Source organism: Solea solea, chromosome 3 (assembly GCF_958295425.1).
Source record: "Solea solea chromosome 3, fSolSol10.1, whole genome shotgun sequence".
Taxonomy (NCBI): Eukaryota; Metazoa; Chordata; class Actinopteri; order Pleuronectiformes; family Soleidae; genus Solea; species Solea solea.
Genome location: NC_081136.1, coordinates 10,400,725 through 10,414,150, shown reverse-complemented (window position 1 = coordinate 10,414,150; position 13,426 = coordinate 10,400,725). Strand labels below are relative to the sequence as shown.

Here is a 13,426-nt window from a genome sequence, read left to right as displayed (position 1 = left end):
AAGCCATGCAAGCCTCAGATCAGACCAGAACTACTGTGCATCACAGCGTGAACCCTCCCCGATACTCAGAGAGCAGGAGGAAGATTATAATTTAGACATCCGCTCAACATTTATATAGATTTTATGCTTTAAACCATTGCAGCTACTTAAAAACATATGAGGCTTATTTTCTCTTGAAAGTAGTTTGTGGTGATTAAATCATCACTTCCTGAACACAGAGTTTACTAGTTACTTTCTCACAGAATTTCTTATGGGGACAATTTGATCCTTTGTTTGAATCACAACAGTCAAACCAGTTAAGCTTTACTATCTTTTCAAGAAAATGGCTTATGTTGCTATATTTCTTTGTCCGGTTAACAAGCCATAGCCAAGCATTTGTCCTGAATGTGAAAAAAGCTGACAAAACTAAAAGTCTAAAGTTCACAAAGTCAGAGGGCCTCTGGAAGTGGAACTAAAGGGACAAATGCCAACCTGGAGTGCACACATATATGCTTACCTCTTTTCCGGTGAGGACATGTCGTGCCAGTTTGACTTTGGCGAAGTTGCCTTTGCCAATGGTTTTCAGCAACCGGTAGTTACCAATGTGTGGCTGGTCATCTGATGTGGTTGTGGCGACTGAGTTCCGACACCGAGGCATGCTGGAGCGGCCAGATGATGACTTGGACTCCTGGACAGAAAAAAAAGGCAGAAAGTTGTGTGTCAGCAAACAAATTACTTAAAAGATAGGAAGAAACTGTGACTGAGCAAAAGCACAGGGAAGATTTTATTTCTTTCTATCTTTGACTCTCTTTTGTACAGTAATATGTGATCATGAAAAGGTCTTGAATAAAGGGAGGGATGGGTCATGGTTAAAATAAATAGAAAAGTAAAGCAGGTGTATGCAATCTGAATGATTCTATTATTCTTTACATGCATGTGAATGTGTGGGTGTATCTGAAAGATTGATGAATAGTTCCCTGTGTATGTCAAAATATTTCTTTGCCCGAAATGCCCATCATTAGTTTCAGATAGTATAAAGCACAAAATAATAATCACCCCTGCATCCTGACTATATTTATGTGACTTAACTTGAGCTTATGGTCCTATGCACGAATCCAGCCAGAGCCAGTAATGTATAAAGTTATTTTTAACAGTCTCTTTGCCTCAGTTCATTTTACAGCAGACAGTAGGTCTTTGGAGTTATACACACACCCACAAAAAGAAAACAAAACCTTGCTGTGCTGGCAAGTTTTGCATGGCTGACAACTGCGATTGGGTTTCAGCTCCAGGAAAGGGTCACAGCAATTGTGAGCATGTCAATGTCCACGAATGTGTGTCTGTGTGATCTGAGCAGACAGGTGACAAGGATCAGGGTCAGGGGCGAGGACGACTGGCTCCAGGGTGACGAGATGCAAACACGCACACACAAGCTGTATCATGACCAGTCGGGGGTATAAGTTGAGGTCTACAGTCAGTCACAGACATGGCATGTACACAGCAGCACAAATCACACACAAACCTCAGATTAGACACAAATGAGAGAGAGCTGGTCGAGTGAACTTCACACTGATGGTGCAGAGTGAAGAGGTTCCCACAAATCAAATCCTTCTCCTGCTCCAACACAGACATTTGATTGAGTAAATTATCTCTCTCTCTGATTTGAGCAAATTAGAGGGTCACTTTCTCACAAATTAACCACAGATCTCGTTTTTATCAACTCGTTCCTCCCTCTGATACTATATCTTAGGTCATGGGAATCAGGGATATAAAAGATGACTTCATTGCGTTTCTTGGTCCAGATGGTATGATCTAATGTCTGCATCCCTCCACCAACCCCTTAATGCTGACAGTGCAGACCAACATAAAGCGTCATAGGCCAGATTAAATTTGAACAAAAGTGGGGGACTGGGATGGAAAACAAACAGCCATTGCTTTACACCCAGGGGACGGGGAAAAGCCTCATGTTGCCCAGTGTGAAAGGGACACAAATGATTTTTATTTTTGGACCATGTGGAAGAGAGGGAGGAAGACGATGTGTCATACGTGGACACTATTTGAGACAATGAGACCAAATCTGACAATGCAAAACTGATTCCTGGATCAGCTGGGTTGTCCACACACAGATCTACGTGATCCATCTTTCTCTGTCACTCCCCTAGCTTAGCACTGAGCTCACAAGCGTAATGGTGTCCAAAATAGAGCCTGCCGGTCAAATCATGCCCATAACAAAACATTTGTCTATCCCAAGGTCTACTTTTAAGTGATACGGCATCCTGCTGGTGAAAATGTCCCCTACATGTATCAGCAAAAAGCTCAAGCATAGAAACATGAATCCCCACTCATTCATGAAAATGTACTACCAGCTTGTTTAATCTGAGAGGCATTTTTAGACTTTGAGTTATCTTAGCCATTCAACTATTTGAAGGAAGAACTATCTCAAAGAGGATTCGTTCGATAATGCTGACAACTAGGGGTCGACCAAATATCCACCTGGCTGGTTACATTTGTAGTCAGTATTGGTGTTTTATTTTAACAATCATGGTATAAGTAAGTGTTGATAAACATTTAACAGACGTTTTGTGTTTGAGTTTGTAAAATTCAAAATTTAGACAGACTGCATATCGGTATCAGTTATTAGCCTCATTAAGTAGCAATAACCGGTATCAATATTGGCCCAGAAAAACTAGAATCGGTCGACCACTACTAACCTCTATGCTCAGGTGTGATTCATGAAGAGAAAGCATAATTTTATACCAACACATCAAAGTGGTTACTGCTCACTTGAAATTTCCACAAACTTCAAAGGTGTTAAATCAAGTCAACTTACTATTGATTTAAAACTGCTGGATAAATACAACAGCACACATTTTAAAAAAACAAAACATACAATGGAACATCTTTTGGTCTATTTCAAGACTGAAATAAAACATTTTAGATGGGATTTTTTAAAATATATACCATGAATAAAACAAAATGCAACCAGACTACAGAGAGCTATAAAGCTTTACAAAGGTCTGTAGAGTAGTCACAAAACAGTGGTACCAGACGAGGGCCAAACTGAGGTAACACATCGTCGAAAGGTTGGGATTTACAAGAGCTTCAATGAAGTCTTAAATATTAACAGGAATGTCTATTTATAAGGCATAGTACAATACCACTTTTTTTGTCTGATACTGATAACAATATCTCAAACTCGAGTATCTGCCGATACCAAATCAGTCCAATACAGTAATTGTACACTTTGTGCTAGCCATTTCAAGCTATTGTCAAAATGTGTAACAAATATTCTTATCCTATAAGGAAGAAATAAACAAGCTGTTGTTGATTTTCTTACAGTCTGTGCACAGTCAAGCATGCGATATATATAGGATTTTTGGATTTATCTGATGTATCTGTTGTATTTTTATCTGTCCAATGTACAATCGAGTGATATCAGATCGATACCGAGTATCATATCAGCTCAGTGTTGGACATTGACACTCTTATTGAGGTGGCAACTTCTAGACAAAAAATGACTGAAAGATTTGATTTCACAGTTTCTCATTATAACTTTGTGACTTTTATGAATGTAATAAAATGATTTACACACATTTTGTGTTTCACAGATGGCTGAAGAAACAAAAACTAATGAAGGCTGTTTAACACATATAACTAATATTAAGGTCATTAGATGGACAATTCTTTGATTAGCAAATGCTTTAATGGTTCACCACACAGGAGTCAGTTGGCCTAATAAGGTAGTAGACTACTTTATTTGTTTTACAGCATTTCTACTGAGATCTTTTACTCTTCCACAGCCCTAAACTCTTTCCTCTACCTTCTCTCCTATCCTCTTTCATGTCAGACTATTTTTGTCTTCTGATTCTTCCTTCATTTTTGGGCAGCTGCAGGCCAAGCAGATGCCCCTCCCCCCCACCACAGACACACAAAGATATTAACACATACATACATACACGCATACCCACCTCTCCCCTCAGTTATAATTATAGATGTGTTGGAGCACAATAAGTGACATCATTGTTTTGTTCTCACATTACCAGGGCTATGCTACTTGTAACTTATGAATGTTGAGTTAGAAATGCTGGCATACACAGTTTAGCAAGGAAGTCCAATGGAACATATAATCACTATGGCATAAAAACTGCAACTAAAAACTGCCCTTTGAACCATTGTAAATGTCAGTAACACATTCAGTTTCACTATGCATGTGTTCGAAGGAAAATGGAACCAGGAATGTGAAGTGTAGAGCACTTCAGGTGACCAATTAGGTGAAACCAGTTCACTAGATTAAGTTTTGGTCTTTACTCTATTTTTATATCTTAAAACTAATTTCACAAACTTTTCCCCCTTTTAATGTATCAACTCTTCAAATACATTTGCAACTTGGCTGCTGTTGATGTTTTGCAAAGATTTTTATTATTTCCAGGTCAAATTAGTGACCAGTTTCAACAACTATAATTCACAAGCAAAACACACTACTGTGTGTAAAGCCTGTTGCATGGCACAGCCCTTTTTTTGTCCAATGCCTACCGTGTGGAAAGACCATTAGTATAGTGTTTATATCCGGCCCAACAATTCAGCCCCCTCCCAAAAACACACACAAAGTGAAGACTTTCTGTCATGATGCATGCAGCTAGGAGCCATTTACTGCAAACACAAGCATATGCACATGACCAACACACACACACACACACACACACACACACACACACACACACACACACACACACACACACACACACACACACACACACACACACACACACACACACACACACACACACACACACACACACACACACACACACACACACACACTCCAAAATGTGTCCTCACAGCCCAATAAAGACATGTACAGGCACACACCCATACACCCACACACAGAGACAGAGTAATGTTAATCCAAGGCAATACTGGTTGTGTTTTGACTCAGGCCTCATTATCACTGACCTTTACTAATCTGAGTTAAGGGAGGAAGGCGCTCAGATATAACCAGATGGAATTTCACAGAGTATGGTTCTCAAAGTAACCCTAAAGGACAGTCACATATGAAGTGAGAACTACACGATAATATAAAGAGACCTGAAAGCATGATGAGCAAACACAGCAAAAACCTCATCAAGGGAACAGAGGCAAAATGAGAGGAACAAGAGCACTCAGAGAGCAAAGACCTCTGCCAAAAGCTTTAACACTTTGTCACCTGTGTTTTACATAAAAGGCATCTGACATTTTTACATTTTGACCCACTTGATACAGAAGACTGCCTGAGATATGATTTTTTTTTTTTTTTTTTTTACAGTTGTGTCCATTATAAGAGATAGAGAGTTCTTTAATGGGAACATACTTGGGTGATCACCTACCCGTCACAACAAATTCAGATTGATCCATCAAAAACTGTAGTCATGAAGATGCTGACAGAAGGGCAAACTCACAGAGAAACACACACTAATGAAAACATAACCTCCTTGGGGGGTAATAAACTTAGACTAATCTTAGAAGAAAAAAAAAAACATTTACGAAACTGAAAAAAACTATATATTAGCCTACGCTGCAATATCAACTGAACATTTGGGAAAAAAATACATTACTGAGTCTTCTTAAAGAAATTATAATTCTTCAAGAACATTAAAAAATCAGAGTTGTAGAAAAAACAGTATGTCAAACAATTTCTCTAGGTGCTAAAAGTTCTAGCTGTAGCTACTACATCAGCTACAACCTATTGTACTAAAATGTCTTCTCACAGTCATCAGATTTGAAATAATTAACAACACTGTCTCTTCCTGTCCAAGGACAACTTGACTTTGTCACCACAGAGTCAGGAAGAGCTCAACAGAACACCGAGTACAGCAGTTACCTACAAAATGCATAGTATCTGTGCATTTCACACCAAAACATGAAGTAGTGGCTAAATGCAAACAACTGGTTAAACTAATGTTATTTTATTTATTTATTTTAAAAAAGCATATATATTTAAGCTCTCATAGTGCCTGTTTGTCTGTTGTGCAGAACAGCATTTACAAAGACTGAGAACATAATTGTAAACATGCGAAACAGCATTAGCCTAATAAGCATCAAAAAGACACAACTTTGGTCACAGTGTGCTGGGTAAACAAAGGGACGCAGTTGGCAACACACCCCACACCTATTTATTATGAAAGAGCAAACGGCCAGTGAGGAAACCACCAACACTCAGCTTGTCAACGGATGGTGCAACTTCATAATAAACTGAATTCTATGACATTTGCTTTTACGGGGCTGACCCTGCCATTGAAGTCTAGCAAACAGTTAAAACATTCATTTCTTCTCAGGAGTATGGATAATTGAGTAACTAAAACATAGCTCATACAAAGTTTTATTGGCTGAGACACTGATGTGTAGTCCTTATTAGGACCCTGTACACCCAAAGGAGAAAATAACTATAAGGTCACCAAGACCTTGTGTCTATTACAGAGCTGCTATGACTAGGGTACATGTTAACAATCTATTGTATCATCACGCCAATAAGTAACTACATGTATTATTGCTGGTTTATCCTAAATGAACCAGCTCGTATAATTAGCTTTAAAATAGCTTTTGTCCATGATACTATGATCCTCATACAGTACATTTGCCTAAATTAATCTCTTGTTTGTTAATTAATGCTCAACAAGTTGGTTTAAATCAACTTCAAGATCAACAAAACTGGAATTAAAAACAACTTCACTATTATTTTTGACTTGCAGAAAAATAATCAATATTCTGCTTATGAATGAGACACTGGTAAAACGCATGCAAGCTTAAATCTTGATTTCGCCTCACCTAACAAAGCTATATGTGGAAAAAACTCAGAACAAACAAGGATAAATAACAACCACATACAAAAGCTGCTGCATTATACTGGAATTTGTGGGTGGTAGGACACATATACACACACACACAAACACACACCTCCCAACTCCAAGTCGTGATGGTTGTGTTGCTATGGAGATCTGTCGCTTGCTGAATCCTACCCTCTGTCTCCATGCTTATTTGGATTTCTTTCATCCTTCATTTTCTCTTGCTCCCTCCCTCCTCCCATCACTTTTTTCGCTACCCTGCTATTCATGTTACTATTTATACTCCTCTTCAATGCAAAGATGAGTTTCCAAAGAATATATGAGACAAGGACAGTTTGTTGTCCTTAAAGTGGAACACACAGTGGCATATCTGAATATGGCCACGCTTGATTCAGTTGTATCGCTAAAGTCATCATTATAAACACTATATTTTGCTTGCTTTATAGCAAGACTTGCAGCTGCCAACTGGAACTATAGGTTTAAGGAAATAATTTGAGAGTCTGTGTAAAAACTAAAATCACCAGGATGACGCTTCTCTCGTCTCAATTTTAAGGGTTGCATCTTTGTCATTTTCATACACATTCATACTTATGTTAACTGTTGTAAACAAGAATAAGGTGTAAGTAAATATTTGTATTTATCCAAAGCACAAATACAGTGTGTGTAAACGCAAACATTAAATGTTGACATGGTGGCATACAGACAAGATAAACAAAATGAATGGCAAGGAGGACTATATTCAATAATTACCAACTTCGCCAATGTCCCAATGTAATCACAGTCTAAAGATTTCTAGAGCCCTGCGGTTATCTGTTCTTGATATAACATTCTTTGAAACCAAACCAAGTCCATACAACTGACATTGCACTCGTCCTTTTTACCAATTATTGGCTCTACACGCACTCGCTACCCTCAGCCATTCAAAAACCTTGCACCTTTAGTTATAATGCAGTCATGGCGTCATCAACATGCGTTAACGCTGTGGACAGTATAATAAAAATCTCTACAGTGACCAAATTTATATTTAACTAAAGTTAATAATAAGCTGCTTAATATCTGTAAGAAACACAGCTGTGCCTGTCGGACAGTTTCTTTTGATCAAGCACATAATGGAAAGCAAGTTAAACAGGACCATGGCATAAAAAGGTTTTCATGAATTTATTTTTGGCAAAGGATGGGAATTAAGCACTTTTTCACACTCAGAATTGGAGCACATGCACTGCCTCAGTCCTGTTCTACAAAGTGCAAGGGAGACAAAACAAGAGTGCTATTATGATCTAATGAAAAATGCAAATGTATACAGTAAGTGATCGCTTTATCCATCAAAGTCTGGCAGATATAAAATAAAGTTTAAGTCCTAAAATAGCACCACTTAAAGGAAAATTGTATCTAACCCTTTGCATTACATATATTGCAGTAGCTTTACACAAGACATCACTACAAAAGCTTGCATGTGTATAGTAGCTATGCCATAAGTCCACCACACAGGTTTGTGAGAGGCCCCTTATTTTAGCAAGGAGGTGCCACGGTGGGTAACAGTTTGCTGTGAATCCAGTGTCGTGTGGCCTTTTAAACTGGATCAACTCCATTGGTGTGTGTGTGTCATATTAATTTAAACGTCATAGTTAGACTGTTCTGTCACAGTCTGGGCAAATTGCACAGTGCTTCATTGCATTTGTGCTGTTCTCTGTAAGCAGTGAACATGCAAAAAATCTGTTTTGTAATTTTCTTCTGCTACATGACAGAAACCAGCAAATAAAGGTGATCACAATTAAAATTTTCAAATTGTCAGAATTGGAAAATCACTGCAATGAATGTCAGATAAGTGCATTATATTTTTTACTGAAAGTTACATTGTAGAGAAGTGGTGACCACAGCAAAAAGCTCACAGATTAATCGGCTAGAGACTATCTATATAGTTGTATTTTTGTGCATGGATTTCATCCCACAACACAAAGACATGTGGGTTTGGTTAATTAGGAGTGAATAATAAGCATGACTGGTTTGTCCGTCTACTCTACATTTCAGCCACACAGTTGACTCACTAACTGTCACTAGCTCACTACCAGTCCAGCTAGAATCTTTGCTGCATGTCACCTCGGCTTTAAATGTTCCTGTTGAAACCCACTAATTAGAGTTAGAAAAGAAAGGTTTAGCCAGTAATGATGGCATTCACTTCATTCAAGAAATAAAAAAAACAACACATTTTAAAATGGAAAAACATCAACTTGAAATAGATTTAAAACCCAGCTGTTGATAGTCACAACAGCTGACTATTGGATTCCAAAAGAATTTTGCGGTTCAAAATATAAGAATGCATAATGTTTTTTCTAATGAACACTATGAATTATTAGGTAGTTCTTAGTGTTTATTTATTTATGGTTATTTGAACCCCAACTAATTAAATTTTGCCTCTCTTATTGAATAGTGCGACTCACCAGAGATTAGAACATTTAAAATGCAGCTAATCATATAGGATAGAAGCAGGTAAGTGAAAGAAAAAAAGGCCTAAATGCATTTTAACTAGATTTGTTTCAAAGACTGTTAAGTAGGTTAATCAAGTTGGAGTGGAACAATCACCACAACAAACACCTCTGACACACATAATCTTGGGAAATATGTAATGACAATAAGTAGCTTTACAACAACTTGGACACAGCACTTGGACAAACAATGGCCGTCTGTTTGCTAAGAACTGTAAACGCTGAAATCGTATTTGAATAAAAAAATAATCATCACCTAAAAGAATTATGGTTTGCAGTTTATTCTTATCAGTTCACAGATGTATTCATTCTCTTCATAGGAAGTCCAAATATCGATCCTTGACTGATAATAGATGACTGAACAGAGACCAAATAACATCAATGTAGTGAGAGAAATTCACGCTCCTTCACCTGAATGACGTCAATTCCTTCAAATAGCAGGCCTGCAGTTAGGTGCCACACCTACCACTCAGCTCAACTGGAAAGGCCTGTTCTACCCTGCTTCTACAGACAATCCAACACACATATACAAAGCACTGAACTCCACTGCATTGTTGGTTAAACACCTCGGGAGCACCTGCTTGTCCTACATTCAAGTGGCCATAGGAAATTCGGCTATAAAATTAAAACAGAATTCACTAAATGTGTTGTTTACCAGGTGTAATGCTACCCCAGTTAACAACTAACTGCAATTATCTGTGCTTGAGGAAACATTAAGGTAATACTAGTATGCAGGGCTTCAAGTGTGAGTGTGAGCCAAAGTGTGTGTGCATGTACAAGGCAGGTTCTCTGTTGCTAAGGTCTTTCTGTTCATCTGCCTAGTGACTGGTCTGGTAAGGAAGAGAGAGTCATGATTTATTGTTTCCTGGGTGTAACAGCGACATGTATAGTACATGTGAGTGCTGTAGATTTCTTACACGATGACTCATTCAAGGTGAGTGCGAATATTGGACAAGCCGAGAATAATTATTTTAAAATAATAATACTGAAACCCCATTCTTTCACCAACACGCCTGTGCCAATATACTCACACGTTCAGTGCTTCTATCTCATGTGTATTGAATTTCCAGTTCACCACCTTTCTAGGAGATTCTCTGCCAGGCTTTCACACTCCCAAGGTGTCAGGTGAAACATATCAAACTGGGCTTAGCTACACTCACTATTTTCCAAAAGTGTGTTCGCTTTGTCTTTTGTTACTGTGTTGGCTGATGGCATTTGGAATCTAAAACCATCACTGCTTCAAGTCCTGGTACAGGTTACAAAAACGTCCACCAAAAATAGAAAAGAGGGAACATTTTTGTGTGGATATTTTACCCAGCATCTCTCAAGGCCTGCAATTAAATTTGGCAAAATGCTGGACTTGAATCTATAAAAATAAGACCAGAGATAAGACTATTCTATTATTGTGGGTCCAGTGTGGAGTGAAATCTAATTTGAGAGTGCAGTTTGTGACAAACAGAGGACTCTGTCACTCACCCCTCCCTTTCCTGAAGCACATCAGGGAGCTACAGTGGCCTTCACGTACCATGAAGGAAGCGGTTCTTCTTTTGCATAGCAAGCTTCAGCTTCAAAATGAAAAACACATGCTCTGGCTGGTTTTTATCCATTCAATCGCAATAGTTACATGGCAGTGCAAGATGATTCTAAAGCTACGAAAACCAAGCAATTTTTATTTTAAAGCTTTTATAAATAGATAAACATACTTACTATATTTGACTGCTGCCAATAAATACATATTGGACCTTTAAGTAAAAGGAAATTGAAGGGCAACTGCTAATAACAATGCAAATGTCCCTGTTGTGGGACTAATAAAGGATTACCTGATCTTATCTTCATAGCCCAGCAAAGACAATTATCATTATTTATTTATTTTCAAACAAAAGCATAGTGTTAGGGATTCCCCATTCCTCACATTTGCTGAATTGACAAAATTGCAATAAAGACGCGAGTCCCACAGAACGTACCCTAACCTTTCCTGCTTGTTAGAAGCAACACACAAACAGGACAGTTACTCATGGTTACTCCTTTTGTTCCAATTGGAGCTTCACAGACACACTGAAGGAAAGCCACACTTGGACAAAATAAATAGTTTTTTGGACGAATTAATAGTTTAAATCCAACACACCAAAAAGAAGGATTCAACTTGCTCAGGTAGAGAGTAAAGGAACTACTGAAGAGGCACGCCAGTACATATTATCACATCAGTATATCTTCTCAATAAAAAGGGAGCAATGTGAATAGACAGGGAACATTGTAAAACATGAAATCAGACAATCGACTGAACCCGTCTAAGGGAAGTACCCAGAGAACTAACTACAGAAAACATGGTAACACATTTCTTGCCCATTTTAGACAAATCTGCTGCAATCATTCATCATAAGACAACACCTAGCACATATATCACCTGATTATGTTCATGCTCCAGCTGTTCAACAGGTGTAACATCAACAGTAACATATTCAAATAGGTTCCTTCAACTATCACCATTGGCAAGTCTGTAACATGGCAACATGTCAGATTAAAGTAATTTAATGCTTCCGTCATTTCACAATGCCAGGTGACAAGTCACAACTCTCTTGTGACACGGGCAAGGAATTGTAATCTGCCTAGGTCCAGGTTAATTTGTTGTGAAAGACTAAAATGAACAGCCAACTCCAGTCAAGCAGTTTGTATGTTGTAACAAGGCTAGAATGAGAGACTGAATTTTACCAAAATAGACATTCTCTAATAAGATCCACTCAAAATATATACTTTTTCTGACAGAAAGACAGGATGTCTGAATCTTGTCAACACTCAGCCCACCACCATGTCAAGTGCTATTTTTTCTTTAAACATGACCCAAAACATTTTCAATAGATGGTGTTTAAAACTGTGTTTGTGTAGACATTTCCATCCTTGACCTTCTGCCTACAAACCCACTTAAGGACTTGCCAGGGCCCCAAACTTTTTTTTCCTCCACACCTAAATCATCTTAGGATGCTGTGTAGTGAATAAAAGACCTTTCGGGACAACAGCAGCATGTTGCTTAAGTTTGCACAATGAGGTAAGTAAGTCTGATTGTTATTAATCTCCAAGACACTGAACATTAGTTTAATGTTCAACTGTAAAAGCACATCTGCCCTTTATCTTCATGTAGCTTGTGTATTTCATTGGCCAATGATGTGTGTTACTTGATAATGTTGCACTGTGCTGTGTGAACTGTTTTGATAGACTACTGTTTTTCCATCACAGGCCAGAGGCCTAGGGGCCAAAACCTGGCTTCAATGAGGAAGTCTGCTCATCCTAAAGATACTTATGCAACATGTCTGAATAAATGTGTAACACCAATGTAGTCAAAACACACCAAACTTACAGACTTGTGGTATTGATTCCAATCTAGCAAAAATGAGATTAAGATGGAGAAAGAGATAAGGTGACTAATGATTATTATATAATTTATTATATTTTTTTGTTATTTGTTTCATTTTCTACACTGGTCAAGATTCCTCAGCTCCACTCCAATCACATACCCTGGTATATACAGTAGAAATTATTTCGGATTTATCTCAGAAGTACCACCTGGGGAAGCTTGCGTACCACTTTGAGAACCATGGCTCTAGTGGATGCACTGATCAACTCTGTGAGACACAAACACATGAGTGACTCCATGGCATCAACAGCGCACTTTCATCAGCATTTGTATAAACAACTTAATTTGAACCTTTGAGTCTCCCACACAAAGATCTTTACCCAAATACTTCTAAAGGCTGTAAAATTGGTCAATTTTAATGTTGCTATGCATAATGCCAAATCTCAGATGCCATAAAAAGCCTACGAGGAAGTACATTGAAACACAGATACTCAAATAGACATATGAAAATGTATTGACCTTCACACTTGCCTTGAGAACATGTAGTAACGATGTATGCAGATCTTTTTCTGGTCATTTATCAGATATTTAGTTTTAAGAGACACATGTGATGTTTGGAAACAGTTGCTCAAGTAATGAAGCAAGCCATGGTCTGTATAGGAAGTTAAACGGTTTGCTTGGACAAACAACCAGTGTCTTCAAAAGTGACACTAGAGATAAATGTCTTTTTAGACAAAAAGATTAAGACTTATAAAAAGCAGCTTTGTTTCAGCTTTTGATTAACCCTTCTGTGACAGGAT

At 38.1% G+C, this 13,426-nt stretch overlaps 1 protein-coding gene across 16 annotated transcripts in view; it reads right to left on the bottom strand.

Annotated features, from left to right (window-relative positions):
• mark2b (MAP/microtubule affinity-regulating kinase 2b) overlaps positions 1-13,426 on the bottom strand; it is a 45,241-nt gene that overhangs the window by 29,029 nt on the left and 2,786 nt on the right. For all 16 annotated transcript variants that reach the window (XM_058625750.1, XM_058625751.1, XM_058625737.1 and 13 more), the window contains exon 2: positions 497-667. In XM_058625750.1, the coding sequence (XP_058481733.1) occupies positions 497-667 (171 nt within the window). The remainder of the gene's footprint in view (positions 1-496; positions 668-13,426) is intronic.